We start from the raw sequence: 24,463 nt of genomic DNA, 5'->3' as shown, positions 1-24,463 counted from the left end.
CATAAAGAGATCGTAAAACTAATTCATACGAATTGAGCGGTTTAGTCCAAATTTTCTGAAGAGACTCGATAGCTTTTTATTAGATTTAATTTTGGCTTTTACTCACATGTAAACATTGATCAGCGAACATAAGCAGATGCTCAGTCTAACCTGAACTTGCTGCGTAACACACGAGAATGAACCTTGTTGGCTACGCAGCACGTTTGAACTTCCTGAAGAGGTTTGTTCTTGTGCGTCATTCAGGTTAAGTTGAGCTTCATTCATGAAACTTTCATAAATAAATGAGTAAATTCTGAGTAATTTGGGCATAAAATAGACCTTCCCGAAAACTCTTCGCTTTGTAAACCTCAAATTTGATAGTTAAATGTGTGTATGTTAATGAATTCCAATCATTCATAAGTAAAGCACGCATGCACACTCATGCACAATTAGCAAAATCACTGCTTATGAAATGAACACTTTCATGATTCTGAAATTTTACTTCAGAACAGCTTTACAAGCAATTTACACAAAAATTTGTTCTGCTCGTTTCATGAATGAGGTCCGTTGTTAACATCACAGGCTAAATATTATAATGTGCATACAAGTGTATAACCTTAATAGGGCCAATTCTATTATTGAACATTTTTGTTCACAAAGCCTTTTAGAACTATTACAGATACGTATGTTAAATTGCATTGATAAGGCAGATATCTGCATTAATTTGTTCAATTAACTGTTTTCCATATAGTTTTATTGCTATTTCTATAGTTCTACATTTCTTCAGATAATTCCATTTATTGCATTTTTTTGTCTTTGTTTGTTCCTTAGTCTGGCCTTTGGAGGCTCCAAACATGCCAAATGATTCTTCGATGGAAGTGCTGCATAATGCATCCACCGCCTTGTCTGGATTTTCTCTTTCACCTAGTTCGGATTCATCCAAATCCACAGAGAATTACAATCACAATTTCAACACTGGATCAGTATTCACTTACTCCCTGAACTCTGCCACTATCCCAGAGCCTCTTGCCACACCTCCTTTACGTTCCTTAAAGTCTGGAGAGGCAGTTGGATCTATTCACAGAGGTTCCTCCAGACAACCTCGACAACTAAATTCTCCAGTGCCTACATTCCATAATGTGCCCTTATCTCGGTCTGGTATCAGCCCAGCTCCCCAAATCTCACAGGCAACAGATTCATCTGTGCCTTCTAGCTTGCCTTCAGTTGGACAAAATTCTTCTTTGAAAATTCCTGATGAATATCCCATTCCTTCCCCTCAAACACAGTATGGGACAGTGGGAGCCAGTGACACTAATGTTCCTTTTGGAGACCAATTGGAACCATCCAGCAGAATCCAAGACCTTCAGTTACAAGCCAGCCATTACCCAAACATCCAACCAGGCTATCAGCAGTTAGAGCCAAGTAATGTGGTTTTCATATATACAGTGACTTCAGCGTCTGTCGAGCAAACTATGGGTCCACCCGAAGACTTTTTCCCAACCAACACCATGGATGTGGACTATGGTTCTGGAGATTACGTAGAAACAATGTCCTTCATGGGATCTGAAGGTAACGACTACTCGCTGGTTTCCAATCTCCCATCTGATGTGTATGACTTTGAGGACTCAAACTCTGAGACCTATGACACTACGTTCCCCACAAGAGTGGTGATGTCATTTTCCAGCAAACAGTTGTATCCCTCATCTACCAGTGTTACTAGTTCTTTCTCCAGCAAACTTGTTGAAAGTTCCAGTTATAGTAGCAATTCAACATCAGATGGAGCCAACGGTGACTTAACCAAACACATAACAAATTTTCAGAGTTTTACAAACGTTGCGCCCTTCACCATATCAAGGCCTACAGTTTTTACCAGTGTTTTGACATCGGACCTTGGACACACCATTTCTCCATCTCTCTTAACCATTCAACCAACCAGAGTCCATTCTCTACCTATTGTCCCGACAACTTCAGATGTCTTAAACCAGAACCAGTCTGTCAACGAGAGCTCAGAGTTGGCATCTGACTGGGCAGGCACTGTTACCATCCAACCAACTGATGTTCTTTTGCCAGACATGAACAGTTTAGAATACTACACTATCCAGCTGACAAAGGACAATGGTAGCTTGCCAGAGCACACTACCAATCAGACAGCCTCTAGTGTTTTTTCTTTCGTTCCGGTGGGCACCACCAATATTGTGAGCACTAGAACCTACACCATTGACCCAAGTTACATGCTAACAGCTTTGTTTGATGAAGATCTACAGGCTGCAGGTAACAGTTCCTGGACTGAGGAATCGTCAACAGATATCTCTGGATTTGAGCCTTTTAACACCACTATCCTGGATCCCTCTGAAGTTTTACCGGATACTACAGTGCCATATTTGGAGCCGTCATTCACACTGACACCCTCAATTGACCCTTCAACTTCATTAGAAGATATAAACTCAACCACTGATTGGGCTACCACACCTTTTAAAGTGTACAACACTTCCTTACTGGTGACTAGCCCACCTCCAGAGACTAAAGAACCAGATGGCATGTCTTCTGTTAATGACAGCCAATGGATTATCACCTCACTCCCAACAGAGACCCTCTTTCCTAGTAGTGTACTTCCCACTGTTTTAGTAACCAGCTCTATCAGTGTTTCTGAATTACCAACTGGCTCAACCTTCAACGTCACCTCCTCCCCTCCTTCAACCGAGATGGCTGACGAAGGATTCGTGTCTGGAACACCCTCTGACACCATGGTTACTGATAGCGATAACACCACACCGATCAGTAGCCTTACAACCACGTCCTCTCCAGAATTACATAATGACACCACTGTCACGTCTTCTACTATCACAAGCTCCAACAACACAATGGTGACTACTGCGAAAGACACATCAGGTACAACCCTAAACACAACCCCTCCAACAACCACTGCCCGGAAGTATCTCTGCAACATCACTAAACCTGACACCTACTTGATCAGAGTCGGTAAGACATAATGAAAATGAATTTGCTGTACAGTTTACACATTTTTAAACCAGCAAGGTGCTCCTGTTAATTTTTGAGGATCAATGTGTGACTCAACCCATAAAGCATTGATGCACCTTAAACAATAACTGGATTTTCAACCATGCAAGCCTACTTTTATTTGATTTTAATGTTCTTTTTATATTTAAGGTTCTAGGAATAGCATCAAGCTTGATATTTGCTCTGTTGTAGGGTTTCCTCCAGGGTCCACTGTTGGATATGCTAAAGCTAAAGTCAGAGAGATTCTCAAAGCAGAGTACAACCGCTCAGTGGAGCTACAGGTACTATGGACATGTGATCAGTAGGGCTATGTTGTGTTTTTCTCCTCTTTTTTTGCTTGTCTTTTTTATTTCAAGCAGTGACAGCAACTCTACTACATCTAAACTATTAAACAATATTAAACAATACAATTACAACTACAAATACCTTGAATATTGGTGCTTTTAAAAAAACAGCATATGAAAATATACACTTTAAATATTTAACCTAAAATCATTCTGTTTTTTGGGGTTTCCATGGTTATATTTTATGCATATTTGGGATATTGCACGAAAATACAGGATGGAAACAAAAAAAAAGTTTTTTTCTATTGAACTTGTAGGATGAAAATGCTGTTTCGTTCACAAATAGTTTTTGCAATTATTACTATTACTTGAGTGGAAACAAATTTAGGTGTTTTTCACCAGTAATTTCTCAAGAAATCCCTATTGAAATGAGCAAGAAAAGTAGCTTCTATTATTCAGACCGAGGAAGCTCTTTTTAAATTAGACAGCATTTGTTTAAGCTTTTGTTTCTTTTAAAAATGTAGCATAATAGGGATTGTTTAACCTGGTTACTCTTGGTTTGAATCACAGAAACTTTAAATATGTTTTGTAATCCAGTGACGTGTCAGTGGAACATATAGATAAAATCTTTCCTTCCTGTTTTATCTCTTGGGTCCTCATGAACAGACAACACCTAATTTTGCTCACTGGGAACAAACTGGTTCTTTGCAACTCTCTGCATTTAAACACAGTGCGAAATCAGCTGTGAATTTTACAGGCTTGCAGAAAGGCTTTTTGATATTTCTCCATGTGCTTGAGAAGGATGTTAAATTGCTATTACAAAAATAATGTAAATATCCTTGACATTTAATGTTGATAATGAACTTTTCATGTGTAATAGGTAGTGAAAGCTCCTCCAGATTTTGTGTTTCGTGCTGTGTCTGGAACAGTGGTTTACACCGCCATATCAGTCATCAATGCTCTGAGAATCTCTGCTCGGACCACCAGCTCTTTTATGAGCGTATCACCGATCAGTCCTGTACCAGGCCTGCAGTACCATGTACACACAGGTACACTGCAGTGCAAACTATGTCACAATTATTATTTATTTATATTTTGTTGCACGTCAAGATATCATGAATTTTACCAAACATCTTCACTAAGTTTTTTTTGTGTGTGTTTTGCAGTACTTCAGTTTGTACCCAGCCACATAGATGTGCGTATGTGTACCTTCAGTGAGCAGACAGAGAAGGGTCTGATCACAGCCTTAGCTGAAGTCCGGCGACGCTCACAAGAGTCCACAAACTTCACCGTAAATGTAAGCTGACTGCTTTACCCAGTTAACAGTATTAAGAGCTCAGCTGAGTTAAAAACACCAATATCCTGACACTGAACCCCTTCAAATCCTCTTAATTCTGTTTCATTCTGATTTTCTTAAATGACTTCTTTATATAGCAGTCGTGTATGATCCTAATGTAAACTAGCTAAATTTTACAGTAAAGATTGCTACTTTTTATTCTGGAACAAGCAAATTTTTGATGTTGACAAAAAAGGAGCATGCTTTTAACTTGTGTGAGGTGAATTCAAGGCTTGATTGCCTTTAGTGCAGTGGGATGACATCATCTCCAACTGTTTGCTCTGATTGGATAAGGAAAGAGCATGACTGCTCAATTCATATGTTGTCAAGGCAACAAAACTAATGTCTCTTATTCATTTCACTCAGTAACTTTCTGAAATTGTATGAGTCTTTTAAATCAGTGAGTGTGATTGAAGAGACTTGTGAGCTTGCATGGATAAAATGTTTTAATATTAAGATTTTTATTCAATTTTTTTAGTTTCTACTATTTTAGTAACTAGAATATTTGTTTTATATATTTATTTTAATCATGTATTTAATTCATAATTTATAAGTAATTTAAAATAATAATATAATTTTATATATAATATTTTATTTATTTATTTTGTAGCTCACATTTTACATTAGATGCTTGATTGATGAAAACCTGGATATTTTTGTTTTTAAAATTGCACTGAAATATGTCTTTAGGATGTTTTTTTTTTGCACAGTAATTTTTAAAATCCATTCTAATGTCTAATTGCTTTAGTTTCAGATAATTGTATCTTAGAGACTGAATTGTTTTGTAGATTTTAAACATCACACTGAGTCCTGAGGGCATGGCGGCACAACAGCAGAAGGTTCCAGTGGAGATCACCTTTGCGGTGCGTGATATCCGCGGGTATGTGCCAGGGACAGAGGTGAGCGCTCTGCTTCGACAACTTAACATGGTTGAGTACAGCTATTACCTGGGCTTCCCTGTACGCCAGATTGCAGAACGTGAGTCCATACACTCATTACTGTTTTATTACATAAATACACTCCCAAAACAACTTTTATATATATATATATATATATATATATATATATATATATATATATATAAACATAAATGTCATGATAGCAGCTTATGGTGGTCATATTGAAAAAACATATTGACCAATTTCAACCAGCTAGAAAGCAGCTTCAATGTGGTGTGCTATGTTTTAATGAAAATGGAATTATATTTGTTCATATTTGATGTTTATTTCTTCTGTTCACCATTAGCTTTCCACTACCCAGCGCTGAACACAACCCAACTGCTGCGTTCTTCATGGGTTAGAACAGGTACTGGCCTGCTGATGTTAAATGATTAGTTCACTTTCAAATGAAAATTACCCCAAGATTTACTCACCCTCAAACCTAGGAGTATATGACTTGCTTCTTTCTGATAAACACAATCAGAGTTATATTAATAAATATCCTGATGCGTCCAAGTTGTGAACGGGGGCAACGAGTTTGAAGCTCAAGAAAGTGCATCCATCCATCATAAATGTACTCCACGTGACTCCGGGAGGTTAATAAAGGCCTTCTGAAGCGAAGCGATGCATTTGTGTAAGAAAACTCTCCATATTTAACAAGTTATAAAGTAAAATATTGTCACATCAGTTGCGCATTTTTTTGTAAGTTGAATAGAGATGGATTAGGATGTAGCTTAAGCGTTTTGAACTGAGCGGCATAACACTTCCTTTGTAAGTTGAATACATCATCAGAAAGAAGAAAGTCATATATACCTAGGATGGCTTGAAGGTGAGTAAACACACTGGTATTCCAAAATACACTGCCTTAGAAAAGGTGGTCTGTAATAATATAATAATATATTAATATAATATATATATATTAGGGCTGTCAAAATAACTGGTTAATTTCGATTAATTAATCTGAGAAAAAATAACGCAGATTAATCCATTCCGTATTGACCTTTGAACCTGGAGCCGATTTCGCGCGCAAGCTCTTTCAAAGTAAGCACCGTCTTTGCACTCTCTCTACCTCACACATAATATGCCAAATCAACGGACATAATGCTAAAAGTTCGTAAGACCGAATCCATGTTCACGAGGCGCATTCTGAGAATGTTTTTACTGAATAACTGCTGGGTGTGAATAGTGCTCAAAAGAACATTACCTCATCTTCTCTGACAGGCGCCCTGCACGTGCAGCTGACATAAACCACACTTTCAGTAAACAAAAAGAAAAATCCTATCCAGTGGTGAAGTGTTTTCCGTGTTGACAAATCTTTTGCGATGTCCTAATAACAGTCGTTAATGACTCATTTGAACAGATTCATTTTAATGAATCATGACAACAAATGATCTGTCCACACGGTCTATAATGAATCATTTACTCAAACAACTCTGAAATGAGAACATAAGTGTGCTTACCCCATTTAGCAAGAGTGGTTAGTAAAATTAGCCTTAATAAACCACAATATTTTCAGGTTATTTAAATGACAATGTGTAGTAAATTAGGCCTACCTATAAAATCAGTTAGTTTAGACTGGAGTGAGGTGAAACCAGAACAAAGCAAGTTGTTGTTAGCTAGGTGCCTTCAATTGTAGGCTATATGGTAGAAAATTATATTATTAGTTAATATAACTTCTAAATGCTACTTTTTAATACTTTTCAGGTTTAGCAAAAAAGCATCTTCTCTTACAAAGCTATAAAATCACTTCTTTTTTTTTTTTTGCGAAGAGGGCAAGAAAGAATTACAGTGAGAGTGTCGGGTACTTTATTATCAGCATCGGGCTTGCAGATCACGTGGATAGGGCACTTTTTACTGTTTGTGTGGATGACCATGCCTGTCACCACCGAAGACCATTTTTGACCCAGGAAAAACCCTGCATTGATTCATTTGAATTTACATATTTAATACTTTCACAGTAAAAATTATGTATGTGATTACTTTAGATTAATTAATCACAGAGTATGTAATTAATTAGATTAAAAATTTTAATCGATTGACAGCCCTAATATATATATATATATATATATATATATATATATATATATATATATATATATATTTAATAGGGCTGTCAATCGATTAAAATTTTTAATCTAATTAATTACATACTCTGTGATTAATTAATCTAAAGTAATCACATACATAATGTATATGTGTACAGCAGGTATTTCTATTTTAAAAATAGACTGGTTATTTGATAGTATAGTAACATTACACAACAGTAAAATTGTGAAATAGTATTTAAATTTGTATTGCACCTGTTTTCTATTTTAATATGTTTTAAAATGTAGTTTATTCCTGTGCTGTAAAGCTGAATTTTCACATGATCCTTCCAAAACCACTCTAGTATGCCGATTTGGTTCTCAAAAACATAAACATAAAATCCCGAAAAAAAAGTTTCCTCAAAAATATTGAGCAGCACGACTTTTTTTCAACATTGATAATAATAAGAAATGTTTTTGAGAACCAAATCGGCATACTAGAGTGATTTTGGAAGGATCATGTGACACTGATGCCTGGAGTAGTAATGCTGAAAATTCAGCTTTACAGCACAGGAATAAACTACATTTTAAAACATATTAAAATAGAAAACAGTTGCAATACAAATTTAAATGCTATTTCACAATATTACTGTTGTGTAATGTTACTATATTATCAAATATCCAGTCTATTTTTAAAATGGAAATGAGCAATTGTAGTGCCATAATGTCATGTATTACATATTGTTTGTGGTTGTTCAGTGTTGTTGGGAGTGTTGGACCCGCGTGCGAGTGACAAGATCTTCCAGGCTACGATTGAGAGGAGATTGGCTCTGTTGCTGGGCGATGCATTGGGCACAGGGCGTCGCTTTAAGAGAGCAACAAGTGTGGGAAACAACAGTGTGCAGGTTTGTAAATCATCTGTGTTATGTGGCCTTATTCTATTCATGCTTTCCATGCATGAGCTCGTTTATAGAGCTCTTCCTGCATGTCTAATGCCTCTCTGGATTCTTAATCAATCTCTGTCTTTGTGGCACATCCCCACACCTGCTCTCCCTCCGCGCATCATCATTCAGGGACAAGGAGTATCCATGGCAACACTCTCCTATTCATCCTTGGCCTGCAGAACCACTCAAAAAACAACCATTTCACCCCTGTCGGCTGTCGGCGCGTCTTACTCCAGCTGCAGTCTCAGATAAATTATTGAACACAGCTTGCAGACAGCTAGAGCGATTCTTAAAGCATTAATTGCTTTCTGCGTACATAGAGAAGATTTTTTTTTTGTTTCATAGAGACCCGATTGCAGACTAGCTGACCTTATAGTTTCCAAATGACTTGTGTTGATGATAACAAGTCATAGTCCATTAATGACCGCTTATTAGTTGAGAAGGAATGGAGCTGTGTTAATGATGCTCAGTGATGTAATTTCTAATTTTAGAGAGGTGACGAATTATGGAATATCTTGCAAGCACTCTTAAACTGAATGTAGGTTGATGAAAGCTTGGATGTTATTATGACATTGTGTGGTCATCCTCTGTGCTGTTTCTGATAATGCACCCTGAGGGAGCAACACTTTCAAAATGAGCTTTTAACGTCCCTGGCCAGTGAGAGTTCACTACTCAGGGCTCTTAATGTAGGTCGAGCTCAGGTGAAGCTCACACGTTGCCACTCTCTTTTTCCACCCCAATAACCTTGGAGACTAGAAACATATTAGCTCATCTTTTAGACCATCAGTCTCTCTGAAAGCCTTTTTGGGTTTTTGTCTAAAAGACATTTAAATTTTAAGAAGTTAATTGTAGCATATTCAGAGTTCTGATTCCTATTTTTGTGTGTGAGGAACAATTAGCATTTGTTTATATTAGCATTTGAGTTAAAGGAAAAGTTGACTGAAAAAGATCAATTCTGTCATCATTTACTCACCGGTTCAAAGCTGTATGACTTACTTTCTTCTGTGGAACATAAAAGGTAAAGTTCTGATGAAAAGCCCAAGCATTATTTTAATTAAACGCAAATTGGGGTTGTTAAGCTTCAAAATGGCACCATAAAAGTAATATAAAATTGGCCTATGCTAGTGGTATTTTAGTATTATTTATAGAATTGATTAATATTTTGGATTAGCTTTCATTTTTTTCAGTTTTTTATTTTAATTATAGCTGAAGTTTTAGTCATTTTGTTATGTGCTATTGTCTTTTTTCTCTCCATTAAGCTTTATTTATTATTTCAGTTTTAGTCATTTTAGTACTTCAACTTAAAGGGATAGTTCACCCAAAAATGAAATTTATCCCATGATGTACTCACCCTCAAGCCATCTCCTCTCAGACAAACACAATCTGAGATATATTTAAAAATGTCCTGGCTCTTCCAAGCTTTATAATGGTAGTGAATGGGTGGGGCGGGATTTTGAAGCCCCAAAAAATGCATCCATCCATCATGAATATAATCCATATGGCTCTAGGGGGCTAATAAAGTCCTTCTGAAACAAAACAATGGGTTTTTGTGAGAAAAATATCCATATTTAAAACTTTATTAACTAAAATAACAACCATACACATACTTTGCAAGTTGACTTGCGCCACAAGAGTAATGACGAATGAAGCAGGATGTGGGAGTAGCGTAAGCTTAGACGCCTCTCGCGGTTTAAACAAACTCAAGCTCCTCCTCAAAATCCTCAGACATTTCTCTTTAAAATTCCTTGTTTTAGACTTCTAATTTGTGACTGGTGTTTTGTTTTGCTCTATCATCTGTGCTTCCGCGTCCGTCATTGCCTCATGCGTCGGGTCAGGGGTTACTCTTCCACCGCAAATCGTCTGCCAGAAGCTAGTAATTATAGTTTAAACAGTTTGAAATATGGATATTTTTCTTACAAAAACCCATCACTTCGCTTCAGAAGGCCTTTGTTAACCCCCTGGAGCCATATGGATTATTTTTATGATAGATGGATGCATTTTTTCTTCACAATCTTGCCCCCCATTCACTACCATTATAAATCTTTGGAAAGCCAGGATATTTTTTTAAATATATCTCTGATTGTGTTTGTCTGAAAGGAGATATACATCTAGGATGGCTTGAGGGTGAGTAAATAATGAGATCGTTTTAATTTTTTGGTGAACTATCCCTTTAAATGATTGAATTCACAAAATAAGACTAAATGATTCTTTTTCTTTCAAATTCTATCAAAATGTAAAATGAACACAATGTTCTCTATAAACTCCTTCACAAAGAGTCTTGAGAATGTTTTGCAATACATTGTTGTTGTTTTTAAAGCTAGTCAGATGTTTCGATTGAATTGTTTCAAATGCTGAATGACAACATTTTTGCATCTGTGTGAATATTTTTGGTAAGGCATGACAGTGAATGAAATTAATTTTTAAACTTTGTTCAGATTGTACAGACCACTCGTCTTGTGGGCCCTGACAACCCTCTAGAAATTATCTACTTTGTGGAAGGAGCTAACGGACAGAGACTTCCCGCCGCAACCACAGCAAACATGCTCAACAGTCTTGACGTACAGCATGCAGCGATCATCATGGGATACCGCATCCAGGGAATATTAGCACAGCGTGAGCATTCTGACTTTTAATTCTTTCAGTAGAAAAAAATCAGTGGGAGAGAAACTATATAACATAGCATTGCAATAAACCAAAATACAATAATGGTAAAAAACAATGATGAAGTGGTCATTTAAATTATTTTGATTGATGGTAACATAGCAGGCAGTGGTTTTTGTGGTAACGTTCTTTATTTCTAATGCTCTAAACGTCAAAGACGAGAGTTCAGATAGCGTGACATCTCAAGAGAGCTCTGCCTTTTTATGTAACATGTGGCAGGCTTACAACAGCATCACCCACAGCATAAACACTAGATTCATTAGACTAAATTTAGTAGCTTCCTGTTGTATAACATCTTAGACTTTTGAATTTTAGCATAAATCTTAATAGGTCTCCAATTACAGTGAATTCAAAAGCAGGACCAACTTAAATTATTGATGTTTGCTGTTTAATGAATCCAACATCTGTTGTCAAATGTATGAAATTGTACATATCCATTTAATATATGGCTGATTTTAATGCAATCATCTCTCAAGGCCTGTACACACCGGGACAAATATCGCACGCATTTATCGCCAGCCTTTTTCAAGACGTTTTTGTTTTCACACCCAAGCGATTTTCACTGGCGATGCGCAGAGTGAACGTGCAAATTCACTCCCTGACAGTATGTGGCGCTTGTGCTTAACGGTAGTGCAAATAAACATATTTATGATATTAATAAAGTTAAAGAAGATAAAAATGCAGATATTAAATGGTATATATATGAGAGATGGTAGTCAGAAACGGTAGTGCAAATAAACATGATTTTAGTAAAGTTAAAGAAGATAAAAATATAGATATTAAATGGCATATATGAGAGATGGTAGTCAGAAACAGTAGTGCAAATAAACATTTATGAAATAGACATTCTCAACTATATTTCTTGAATGTAAAAGAAAAAAAACAGCAAAAATACAGAAATAATACACATCTATTGGTATGTCCAAGAACTGGCAGAGCACCCATAGCGTGCGTCTCAATCAGCTCCCTAGTTCACTAGTCAGGGCACTGATTAGGGAGTCGGCCACATTCATTTAAATGGTATACTGATACACGACCTAGGAAGCTAGGGAGCTGTTTGAGACGCAGGGATAGTTTGTAGGGGTCTTCCTCATCTACCTACTTTCTCTTCGTTGTCTTGTGTGCTCGGCAAGACCGTTTTGTGCTTGAGCGCCACCAAGTCGTGTTTTACTGTAACTTCAGCAGCTCCAGGCACGTGAACAAAAGCACCAATCTCATTGGTTGGCCAGTTTTTAACGTGGCGCATCAAAAAAAAAAAAAATAACCCGAGGCGTTTTTTTAAAAATGACGCTTTTACGCTTCGCGTTTTCCGCCCGTTGTTTAGTCACGAGGCGTTAAACGTAGCGAAAATCGAGCGCGATATTCGTCCCGGTGTGAACAGGCCTTCAAACTGATGTTTGAGATTTTGGTTATTTAATTGCTTTTACATTTAGATGATCTTTGCCATCATCTAACATTCATTTAAAAGGTTAGTTCACCCAAAAATGAAAATTCATCATTTACTCACCCTCATGTTGTTTCAGACCTGTAAGACTTTTGTTCATCTTCAGAACACAAATTAAGATATTTTTGATGAAATCAAAATGATTTTTGTCCCACTATTGACAGTCTACGCAACTACCACTATGAAAAAGTGAAAACTACCACTTCAAAAAGTTCATAAAGTGATCATAAAACTATTCCATATGAATTGAGCGGTTAAGTACAATATTTCTGAAGAGACTTGACCGCTTTATATAATGAACAGATTAAATTTTGGCTTTTATTCACATAAACATTTATCAATGCACACATCAGTTGTGGTAAACGGAGGCTCAAGCATGTTCGCTTGATGTGCGAGAACCAATGAGGTTTCTTCTTATTATTATAATGACATTTATTGTGTGTTACGCAGCACGTTTGAGCTTCTGCAAAAACCAATGAGGTTTGTTCGCATCAAGCAAGTACTGCTGAGCTTCTGTTTATGTTTGCTGATCAATGTTTATATGTGAATAAATGCCTATATTCAATCTGTTAATCATATAAAGTGATTGAAAATTTGGACTAAACCTCTGGATTTATATGGATTACTTTTACAAACACTTTTTGAAGCATCAAAGCGGTAGTTGCGTAGACTGACAGAAATCTCTCATGAACGAAATGAACGAAAGTCTTACGGGTTTGGAACGACATGAGGGTGAGAAAATAATGATACAATTTTCATTTTTGGTTGAACTAACCATTTAAAAACAAAATAATTTAGGAACACCTGTTAAATGTAATCTTTACCAAATCTCAAAATATCCATCCATTATTATACTGTAATTTTTATAATGTTATAATGCCCAAATTCACTTGAAGCATGTAAAATGATTGGTTTTAGTTTTTTAATTTATTATTTTTTAATTTATTTAGATAGAAGAGGGTAACATTTTAGTATCTAAAAATGTTTATGGGGTTATCTATATCGGCCATAATTGCAGTATTGGTGCATCCCTACTTAAGGGAGAATCAAGTTTCCTTTAAGTGTCCGTGCCTTTAAACTGTTATTTTCAGCTATACTATTCAGATAGCTTGTTATAAACATGTCAACAGTTTAACTAACAAGTTTCTCTGCAGATAGCTGCTCCACCATGATAGAAGCTGACCTGAAAAAGAAAAAGTACTGTAGACGACAGTTTACGCTAATTCTGATGAAGCAGATTGTGTGATGCCGTGTGGCAATGCTGTGAATGTAATAGTTTTTCGTAAGAAGACAGTCATTTATTTTTTATTTTAAAGAAGTTAATACTTTTAATCGGGAAGGACACATTAAATTGATCAAAAGTGTCAGTAAAGGCATAAAGGTTTCAATTTCAAATGAATGCTGTTCTTTTAACCTTTCTATTCATCAAAAAACCCTGAAAAATAAAAGGTTCATGGTTACAACAAAAATATGAAGCAGTACAACCATTTTCAACATTGATGATAATAAGAAATGTTTCTTAAGCACCATATCAGCATATTAGAATGATTTCTAAAGGATCATGTGACACTGAAGAATGGAGTAATGACTGCTGAAACTTTAGCTTTGCTATCACAGGAATAAATAACATTTTAAAATGTATTCAAGATAGAAAACTTTTAGTTTCGAATGGTAATATTTCACATGAGTTCTATTTTTTGTATTTTGATCAAATAAATGCAGCCTAGTTGAATATAAAAAGCATAAAAAAAAACTTACCAACTCCAAACTTTTGAACAATACATGCTGTCCTAAGTCACTGACATTCTCGTTTACCCTTGTGTATGTTCAGCTGTGGAGAAACAGGCCTCTCCTCCCTCAGACACAGAGAAGACCAACACGTGGATAATCGTAGGGGTGGTGGTACCTGTGGTGGTGGTCGTCATTATAATAACTATCCTTTACTGGAAACTCTGCCGTACTGACAAACTGGAATTCCAGCCAGACACCATGAGCACAATCCAGCAAAGGCAGAAGGTGAGAGAGATAGAGAGACAGGAAACGCTGTGTAATGATTTAAATGTAATGAAATGTGTTCTGGGATGTTGAAGTACTGCTTCTGCAGAAATGTTTTGAACTAACTTTCTGCTCTAAGGTTCAACCATAGGTCATGTCGTCATTTTGTTTTGTTTCATTTTCTGTCCGCCATCTCTGCTGATGTGTCAGTGACATTACTAATAAGTAGGTGGCTCCTGTGAGTCTGAGCTGCTTATCTCCTCTCTGATTTAAATGACTGTAGCCAGATACAAGCCAACTTTGAAAGATCAGAATTGGATACATGAAGAAGTGTTTTTTAGTTGTCTGTCCGCTACTCTACCTATTTATGCTCAGTTATTCTTGGCATTGAGAAGGCTGATTCATTTAGCAAATGAGTTCGTTTAGACAGTTCATTTTAATGATCCGATTCAGTCATTCATTGAGTCATAAGTCAAGAGTTCCCAGAAGTAGCTGCGTCATTTTTGTAGTGAAATAAATGTTTATTCTTTCTAATGTTTATCTCTATCTAATTTTTCCAGGTTTTTGTATGGGTTGTGACTAGGCATGAGCTAAACATATTTTCAAAATTGACTAATGAGTGTGTTGTCTGAATGACGTGTTTTGAAAAGATTTATATATATATATATATATGACTAGTCTAAACTATAAACAATATTTATCTTATATACACAGGCATTTTACTAAAAATACATTCAGCCATCGCTCCCAAAATGAATTCAATGGGTCATCTTGTTAATGTTATAAATTATTTATCATTACCGATTAAAGAGTATCTGGCGCCACCTCACAGTTAAATAAACACATTTGCCGAGTACATTGGTATTAAAAACAGCTTTTTTAAAAAGCCTTCAATGTTTACAGTGGGTGGAATTGTGTGCTGTGATTGGTTGAGCGGATACATCGCATTCTGCAGAAAAAGGAGACTGGCGTTTGTCACGTTTTGGAAAGCAAGGGAGAAAACATGACAGAATAACACGATTAATGAATGACTTTTCAATACCAACCAGATACAATACTGATTTTGGCGGAAACTCAAACTTTTTTTTAAAAAATGGCGTTTATCGCGTTTTGGAACCAAACTCTTCATATATATATATATATATATATATATATATATATTACACATACAGCTATGGAAAAAATTAAGAGACCACTTAAAATTGATTTCTGAACTTGGAGTGGTCTCTTAATTTTTTCCATAGCTGTATGTATATATATAATTAGTTATTTTAAGTTGATTTCATCCTATTGAGTCATCTTTAGAGCAACACCGCTATGATCACACACTTTATTACTTTAGTTGTCTTTGGTCATTGCGTCACAACCCATGCTGTTTTCGAGTGCCCTGTCCTTACTATCAAATGAATTCAGATATCACTATTCATTCTAATCTTGCTACTATAACCAGACTTGACATGCACAAGCACACACACACACACACACACACACACACACACACACACACACACACTCAAAGAGTCACAGCAGTAATGAAGTCTAACGCTCAGCTGGCTGTTGGGTTAATGCTCAGCAGTGATGTTCTTATCCAGAGCAATGCCTGCTGATTCTCTCAGTCTGAACTCCTTGATTTAACTACACTCATCTGAGGAGTGCATAGTCATTACACACTCCATGTGTGCCCTTACTAACACACTCACTACCCTCAGGAACTATCCTTACTCTCATTTACATTCTCACCAATGACCCTGCTTAATCCTTCAATGAGGTTCTCTGGTTTAATCAGTTTACATTGTTAAATAGCCTGCTTTACACTTTATTCTTCATGCTCAAATATTCTTCATGCTTCACTTAAATTGATATTTCGCGGATTTGGCAAAATGTACTTTGACACAAAGGGACAGTCATCACTTGCTTACCATTAAGTTTATGCTTACTTTATGACAGTGGAACAAAAGATATTTTTAAAAACGTTGTCTTTTTTTTTCTTCTTTTTTTTCTTTTGTAAATTTCATTTTTAGGTGAAGAATACTTTTAAGTTAGCAGTTTATTTATTTATTTATTTTTTTATATGTTATATTTTAGTGACACTTTACAATAACATTCAATTCGATATTAGGCATCATGAAATAATGAGTATGAATACTTTTACAGCATTTTATAGTTTTAATCTAGGTTCTAATACATGTTTCTACATGTTCTAATACATTTTTCACATTTAAACTATTTTTTTTTTAAATCTACATTGTTTTGCTATTTGTTCTCGTGCAAATACATTGGAGCCCGTTTAGAACTTCTCTATCCCTCATTTATCTAACACGCATTCATTCATATCTTAACACTCTCCCATGCTTGTGCAGTCCTCCTCCTCATTACAGAAATCAATACCAGTAATCCAAAGGTCAATGACTCCTGTCAAGAGCAAAGAGCTTTTAGATAGTAGTGATGAGGAAGAAGAGGAGGAGGAAGAAGAAGAAGAAGAAGAAGAGGAAGGTGAAGAGGAGGAGGAGGAAGAAGATGACGAGGAGGAAGAGGAAGAAAGGAGAGAGGAGAAGGTAGAAGCTGGTAGATGAGTCGTCATAGTATACTGTAGACCAGGGATAGGCAACCTGCTGTCCTGCAGAGTTTGGCTCCAACCCTACTCAAATACACCTGGACAAGCTAATCGGAGTCTTCAGGATTACAAAGGCTAAAGGCAGGTGAGTTATTTTTTTAGGGTTGGAGCTGAACTCTGCAGGACAGCGGCACTCCAGGACCGGCATTGCCCATCCCTGCTGTAGACTGTAGAATTGTTCTCCAGTTAGTCCTCGCACAGGAAGTACAAGATTCCTCTTCCTCTTTGCCCCTCAGCAGTCTGAGGCACCAGTGCAACTGTGTCAATGTCATCTATGTTTGGACCATTTTGTAGTTCTCTGTGGACCCTGTTGACTTGAGTATGGTTTACAAACAAATGACTCTTGAACTGGTTCTTATAAATGAATCAGTTCACATGAATGAAGCAGAAGAACGGCTCTGAACAGCAGTTCACTCACTCACTGAATCAGTTGGAGAGGTTCTGAATTAGCATCTGATTCACTTACAGAGTCATAAGCCATTATCCAATTGGAAATAAACCAAGATTCTTTACCATGTTAGAAAACATTACCGTTCAAAAGTTTAGGATTGGTAAGATTTTTTTTTTTTTTAAATAGTCTCTTATGCTCACCAAGGCTGCAGTTATTTGATAAAAATGCAGTAAAAATAGTAATGTTGTGAAATATTATTATGATTTAAAATAACTTTTTTCTATTTGAATATATTTTAAAATGTAATTTATTCCTTTAATGGCAAAACCTAATTTTTAGCAGCCATTTCTCCAGTCTTCAGTGTCACATGATCCTTCAGAAATTTGATTTGCTACTAAAGAAACATTTCTTTTTATGTTGAAAACGGTTGTATTTTTGTGGAAACTGTTGAAACTTTTTTTTGATCTGATACTTTTTTTCTTTGAACAGAATTTTCAAAAGAACAACATTTAATTGAAATATAAATGTTTTATAACACTATAAAGGTCTTTACTGATAAATCTAATGCATTCTTCCTGAATAAAAGTGTTAATTTCTTTAAAAAGAAAAAAAAAAAATCTTACTGACCCTAAACTTTTGAATAGTAGTGTAGTTAATTATCAATTGTTTGCTGCCTCCTCAAGTGCGAAGAATCGTTAGATTCCTTATGATTCCCATCCATAACCATATTTGTTAGCACCATCAAAAATAGTGTTTGTGAGAATGTAGTAGATGGAACAGTCCAACATGTCGGTTATCTGTTGGAATCTGACTTGATTGGAAGAGAAGCAACTTCTTATTATCACCCTAATCCAAATCAGAAACCTGCCAGAAGCTTAAAGAAAAAAGAGAGTATTGAGGAAGAGGAGGAAGAGGAGGAGGAGGAGGAGGAGGAGGAGGAGGAAATGGCCAAAGAAGAACCCAAGAAAGCTGTAAAGAAACCATTGCCGTATAGAATGAGGAGGCCGGAGGTATCTGAACTGTACAGTATCCGAAAGGAGTGTTGTGATGTAGAGATGTATTTCCTAGAATGCAGCAGTTAGTCCTAGTTTTTCCTGATAATCTCCCTTTATGGCACTGATAACCAGCAATTGGAGAAAACAAATGTGCAATCTCAACAACAGATGTATGTATTTGAATGTGTCAATAATAATGTCTGTTTCCGGCCATTTTGTCTAAGCCTGTGCAGCTTCGACTGTATTGTGGCCTAGATTCGGTTACAGCAGCAGCACAGCCAAACAAAAACGAGATAAGAGCTTTCTTTATCACAAACAGAATTTGTCTAAACAGCCTCATTTGCATTTGAAAGAGAATGTGATGGGAAACAGAGAAATAGACGTACTCCCAGAAGATGAGCATATTTCAGTCCGTCTCTATTGTGCAGCAATGCTCACTGCACGACACAAAGCTCAGCTTATGCATTTTTCATAAATCTCTGTGTTTTCTGGCAATATATGAAACAGAGATTTTAATTTGACCCGCCGTGACCCTTTGCAGTTTGTTTGATCTGGAAAGTCATAAAACAAACAACAGTGATTCATTATCATTAAAGAAACAGTTCACCTAAAATGAAAATCATTTACTCACCGTCAGTGTTAGTATTCTTTCCGTTTTTCTTTGAACACAAAAGAAGATATTTTTCACGATGGTCCATGATGTTTTCCTTTTTTAATACAATAAAAGTAAAGTGATGCAATTATATCATACAAGTTTTCTGAAGTCATACTTTGTGTGATGAACAGACAGAAATTACTCTTTTCTGTTTACTATTGAGAGTAGATCAGCGAGTAAGAATAAATCGCACAGACCGGTTTTGTGAAATGAATCAAGTGATTCAGTGGAAAGATCCAACTCGGATCCGAATCGCTCCAAGAAGAGCTATGTAAAAAAAAAAAAAAAAAAAATCAATGAATAACAACTTTTCAGCCTATTTGTCACACAGTCATCATCCGCTTTCAGAAGACTTGGAAAGTCAAAAGGTTTGAAACACCCAAAAATGAAAATTCTGTCATCACTTACTCACCCTCAGGTTGTTCCAAACCTTTATGAGTTTATTTCTTGTGTTGAATGCAAAAGAAGATAATTTGAAGAAATATCATACAGAATTGGAACAACTTAAAGGGTGAGCTCTGAATTTTCATTTTTGGATGAAATATCCCTTTAAAAGTGGATAAACAATGACATCATTTTTCATTTTGGGTGATCTATTTCTTTAAAAAAAAATCTTTCATTTGAATATCTCATTCTTTAAGACTTCACTGGTTTTCTGGTGGCTGCTGGTCTTTGAAAGAGCCAATGTGAATTTGCTTTCTCTGCTGTTTGGTTTGTTCGGTTCATTTAATCTTTCATAGCGCTGCAGACAGACAGGCCATTACAGCCCGTCTAGCTTGTCTGGCCTGCGGTCAGTCTGCTGACCTCTAATCAAGTGCATACATTCTGAATGCTCATGCTTCTCATTGTCTCTTTGAGAGTCAATTAATCTCCTCTTGCTCAATTTATTCCTATGACACTGTGACAATCTGTGGATTATGGAAATTCACATTCTATCTGTGTGCCTTGTGTACGCTTAAGTCTCTTAAGAGACCCCTAGACCGAAAAAGCCTGACCTGATTCTGTCATGTGTTTGTGAGCAGTGCGTCTTCATTTTAAATAAACATTTAGTCGTTTAATTGTCATCCCTCACTTCCTTTTTCTTTACAAAAATCCCTCTGTATTAACTTTGATTCTCCAAATTAACATTTTTCTCTCTGGGGTGATGTTCTTTAGCTGCAGGCACCCAGCGTGAAGGGTTTTGACTTTGCCAAGCTGCACATGGGCCAGCACAGTAAGGATGATCTCATGGTCATCCAGGAGCCGTTGCCACTTCCTGTGCCCACAAAGGAGCAAGCTGAGAATGCAGAGGTACCCACTCCAAAGTCCAAAGACTCCTCCAAAGCTTCCCGCAATGGCCAGCGGCGCAGGGGCCAGTAAGTCTACTAGTAAATGTTTCTTTGATATTCAGGATCAAACATGTTACACATAATTGAGTTTTTGGTAACACTTTACAATAAGGTTCCATTTATTAACATTAGTTATCTACATTATTTAAAATGAACAATACATCTACAGCATTTATTGGTCATGATGTTAAAGTCCCTGTAAAGTCATTTTAAAATATGTGTTCTGAGTTTGTCACACTGCAGAAAAATGTGTTATTGACCACCCAGCCAAATTTGAATGATTAAAAAAATCTGCAAGTAAATGAAATAAGTTATCAAAATCTTGAAAAAATAGGCAGCGCTCTCTGCTCTCAAACGCTGGGGGCGTGTCCACTGTCGGCGCTGAAACCACACCCACTCGCAAGAGCTGCCGTCTCAACTGACTTGAGTCTAATGAGTCAAACATACTGATGCATATAAAAAAATCATTTAGAGGGTTGCAAATTTTAGTAGTTACTGTGGACTACCTACTAATTATAACATAAGCAAACTCGGCAACTTGCACTCATTGGTGGGCACGTACTGCCGACTGTTGTCGAGTCGACAAATGACGGTGCCGCGAGACGGGAGGATGAAGGCCGGGACGGGAGAGACTCTTGTCCGTCCCCATATATCATCGGTTATCGGGGGGACGGGAGGGGGGACGATGTCTGTTCTGTCACATCTGTGAATCCCAGCTGTCTGATGAAAGTTTGTAAAATTATCCAGTGTAGAACGATCACTTTAGAATCCTTCATATCATCGTTTTAGGAAATTTAAATAAGGAGACCGAGCATATTGTATATTATAACAACCATGTAATATGCATTTGCAAGACGAAGGCATTACTAGCCAAATGTGCAAAGGGCTGTATAACTGTAATGACACTCAAGATTGAGCAAGTGAACCGCTGTAGAGTTAAAGGCGGGGCCAAGCTTGGTGCGTCATCGACAGATATATAGTGTTAGGGGCGGGGCCATGTTCGTGGGTCCAAGTGCGTCATCAGACCCCCGTTTTAGCTCCTCCCAAAAAAACCTGAGCAGAGACTTGGTGAAAAACTGTTTAATGCTCTAAGTTCACAATTAAGCATTACACAATTCTGGAACGACATGAGGGTGAGTCACTCTCGGGTTGGCGGTCATGCCGGCGTGATCACCGCGTTTTTTTTCTAACCAGTGTGAAAGAGACTCAAAATACTCTGTCAATGTTGCACATACAATTAAGAGTTATACACCATTTTAATCTGTGGAATATCTTCTCTTATTTGTGTACACTCAGAGTAACAACAAAATGTTGTGCTGTTTGTAAAATAAAGAAAACTAACATGATGCGTGATCTCTCGTCTCCCTCTGAACGAAGTCCAATCTGATAGATCTCAGAAAATGAACTGTAACTTAGTGAATACTAATGACAAAAAAAATTAGACTTGTGTCTGAAAAAACGTTGAAATGTCTGGTTTTAAATCGTGTAAGTCAAATCGAAAACAAACATTCTGTGTTTATGTAATCTGTATGAAAAGAGAGCCATGTCAGAAATCCTTGATTCAGCTCATTATCCGCTAATGCGGCCACGCCCACGGAGGGAACGCTATTCAGACACAAATTCAGAGTCAATACATGCATTCATCGTCTCAATCATGTATTTATTGTCTTGAAAAGTGTTTTGAATAGCCATAGTTAGCGATCTCTGGCCTCTGTTAGTTCAGTTATTTCCTGGATTGCCTATTCTTCTTTAGTGCTCAGGAATTTGTGGACTAAAGGTGTACAGAGCGCCCTCCGGCTGTGAGTATGAATTGAAAATACAGTATCCAGCACTCATAGTAATGACAATAAATCCTGAATAAATGTACTCCTCTGTATAGAAAATTGACAAACCTATGAGAATTCATCAGTATTTCTCCAAATGTGCATGCTTTTAAGCTAAAAGCCTATATGAAATGCCATAGAGGTAACATAATTGTTCAGACACTTTGCATCACAGAAATACAGTATATTTTAAAGAATATAATAGAATACCATTATTTTAAATTGTAATAATATTTCACAGTATTGCTATTTTTTCTTTATGTTTGATTTACACCATGATGAGATTTGAGACATGATCAATGTCTCAGGTTTTTTCACAGCCTACCTGACTGAAAGAGCTCATTATTTATGCAGCTCATTAGAGCTCTTTATGCAATTCTTTTGTCTTCTCAGGTGAGAATCACCCATTATACATGATTATTCACGCCTCCACGCATACTGTGTTTCTTGACCAAAGATGTTTTAGAAAATTTAAATCTCTCTATTGTTTTATAATTTTTACCTCATCTTGAAGCAAAAACTCTAGTCTAGAACCTCAAATACCCAGAAGTCTTGAGAACAAAGATTTAATATATATGTTTTGGCTTTATTTCAGTGACTTGAGTTTTTTGTTTTTTCAATAACCATGCATAAACGTTATTCCTTCAAAAACACAAACATGTACATACATGTTCCTCACATATTATTGTAGCCTAGTTTGTGCTGAATACAGTGTAATGACACTTTTTCCATTAATATGTTTATGAACAACAAATGTCAGGGAATGTCAAAACTTCTCCAAGGCCCCAAAAATCCTCAGACCCCTGAGGGTTAATGACATAATTTTCATTTTTGGGTGAACTAACCCTTTTACATTAGTTAACATGGACTAACATTAACAAGAACATTTTTATTAACTAACAGTAACAATTAATAAATGCTGTAACAAATATATCGCTCGTTGTTTATTAAAGGGGACCTATAATGCCCTTTTTCACAAGATGTGATAGAAGTCTCTGGTGTCCCCAGAATGTGTCTGTGAAGTTTCAGCTCAAAATACCGCACATATCATTTATTATAGCTTGTCACATTTGCCCCTATTTGGGTGTGAGCAAAAACACCCCATTTTTGTGTGTCCCTTTAAATGCAAATAAGCTGCTGCTCCCGGCCCCCTTTCTAGAAGAGGGCGGAGCTTTAACAGCTCATGCTTCGGTTGCTCAACAACAGCAAAACTGGAGAAACTCACGCAGCCAAAATGACTATTGTCAGTAAGTGTTCATTGCATTGTTCAAACCGGAGTCGGACACTGATAGAGAGATTCAGGAAGAAGTTACAACTATTAGAATGCAACTGAATTTTTTGCTTGGTGAATTTTTCATTTCTGAATGGTTAGTGGATGAATTTATGCTGTCCAGTTGATTGAACTCATCGACTAGCATCTTTTGTGCAAATCCAGCATTGAATTGACTCTCATTTGTGAAGCAGTCCGGCGTAAAATGACGGCATTTCTACTACAACAACTCTTCCTCTTCTCTAAAGCAACCCAACATGGCCTCACCCCCTTTGTTGTGTGTTCCCGGGGGCGGGGTTTATGTAAATTTTGGGGTTTGTAATGTCACCAACCCGGGAAGAAGTTTGTTGCAGTCCCTACCAGCCGTTTGTTGTAGTCCTTAAAAGGCGATTTCTCTAAAGGAAAATATCTCCCTTTGCATTTAACTTTGAGCGCTGTAACTTTGCAGATGTTGTTTATGCTCAAACAGCAACATTACACACTAACTAAAGTTAAAAAAGTGAAATCATAATCAAGGACCCCTTTAATGCATTAACTAATGGTAACAAATTAGACCTTATTGTAAAGTGTTACCATTAACTCATTGCTTGTTAGTTCATGTTAAATAATACATTAACTAACGTTATTGTAAGGGACTTCATTGTAAAGTGTTTCCCAGTTTTTAAACCACCCAAAAATCTACATAAAATAATAATGATAAAGAAATTGTTTCTGTTTTGCATTTTGCTGCATGATCCTCATATTAAAATAACTTGTTAATTTAT

At 36.6% G+C, this 24,463-nt stretch overlaps 1 protein-coding gene across 4 annotated transcripts in view; it reads left to right on the top strand.

The window, feature by feature from the left end:
• Window positions 1–24,463, top strand: part of si:ch211-1e14.1 (UPF0606 protein KIAA1549) — a 66,336-nt gene that overhangs the window by 27,711 nt on the left and 14,162 nt on the right. For all 4 annotated transcript variants that reach the window (XM_067390115.1, XM_067390116.1, XM_067390113.1 and 1 more), the window contains exons 3-12: window positions 811–2,958; window positions 3,190–3,278; window positions 4,162–4,330; window positions 4,448–4,578; window positions 5,406–5,595; window positions 5,863–5,922; window positions 8,339–8,484; window positions 10,959–11,136; window positions 14,460–14,644; window positions 20,434–20,633. In XM_067390115.1, coding sequence (XP_067246216.1) covers window positions 811–2,958; window positions 3,190–3,278; window positions 4,162–4,330; window positions 4,448–4,578; window positions 5,406–5,595; window positions 5,863–5,922; window positions 8,339–8,484; window positions 10,959–11,136; window positions 14,460–14,644; window positions 20,434–20,633 — 3,496 coding nt within the window. The remainder of the gene's footprint in view (window positions 1–810; window positions 2,959–3,189; window positions 3,279–4,161; window positions 4,331–4,447; window positions 4,579–5,405; window positions 5,596–5,862; window positions 5,923–8,338; window positions 8,485–10,958; window positions 11,137–14,459; window positions 14,645–20,433; window positions 20,634–24,463) is intronic.

This window comes from Chanodichthys erythropterus, chromosome 7 (genome assembly GCF_024489055.1).
Source record: "Chanodichthys erythropterus isolate Z2021 chromosome 7, ASM2448905v1, whole genome shotgun sequence".
In the NCBI taxonomy this organism is placed as follows: Eukaryota; Metazoa; Chordata; class Actinopteri; order Cypriniformes; family Xenocyprididae; genus Chanodichthys; species Chanodichthys erythropterus.
This window is presented reverse-complemented; position numbering and strand designations above follow the sequence as displayed.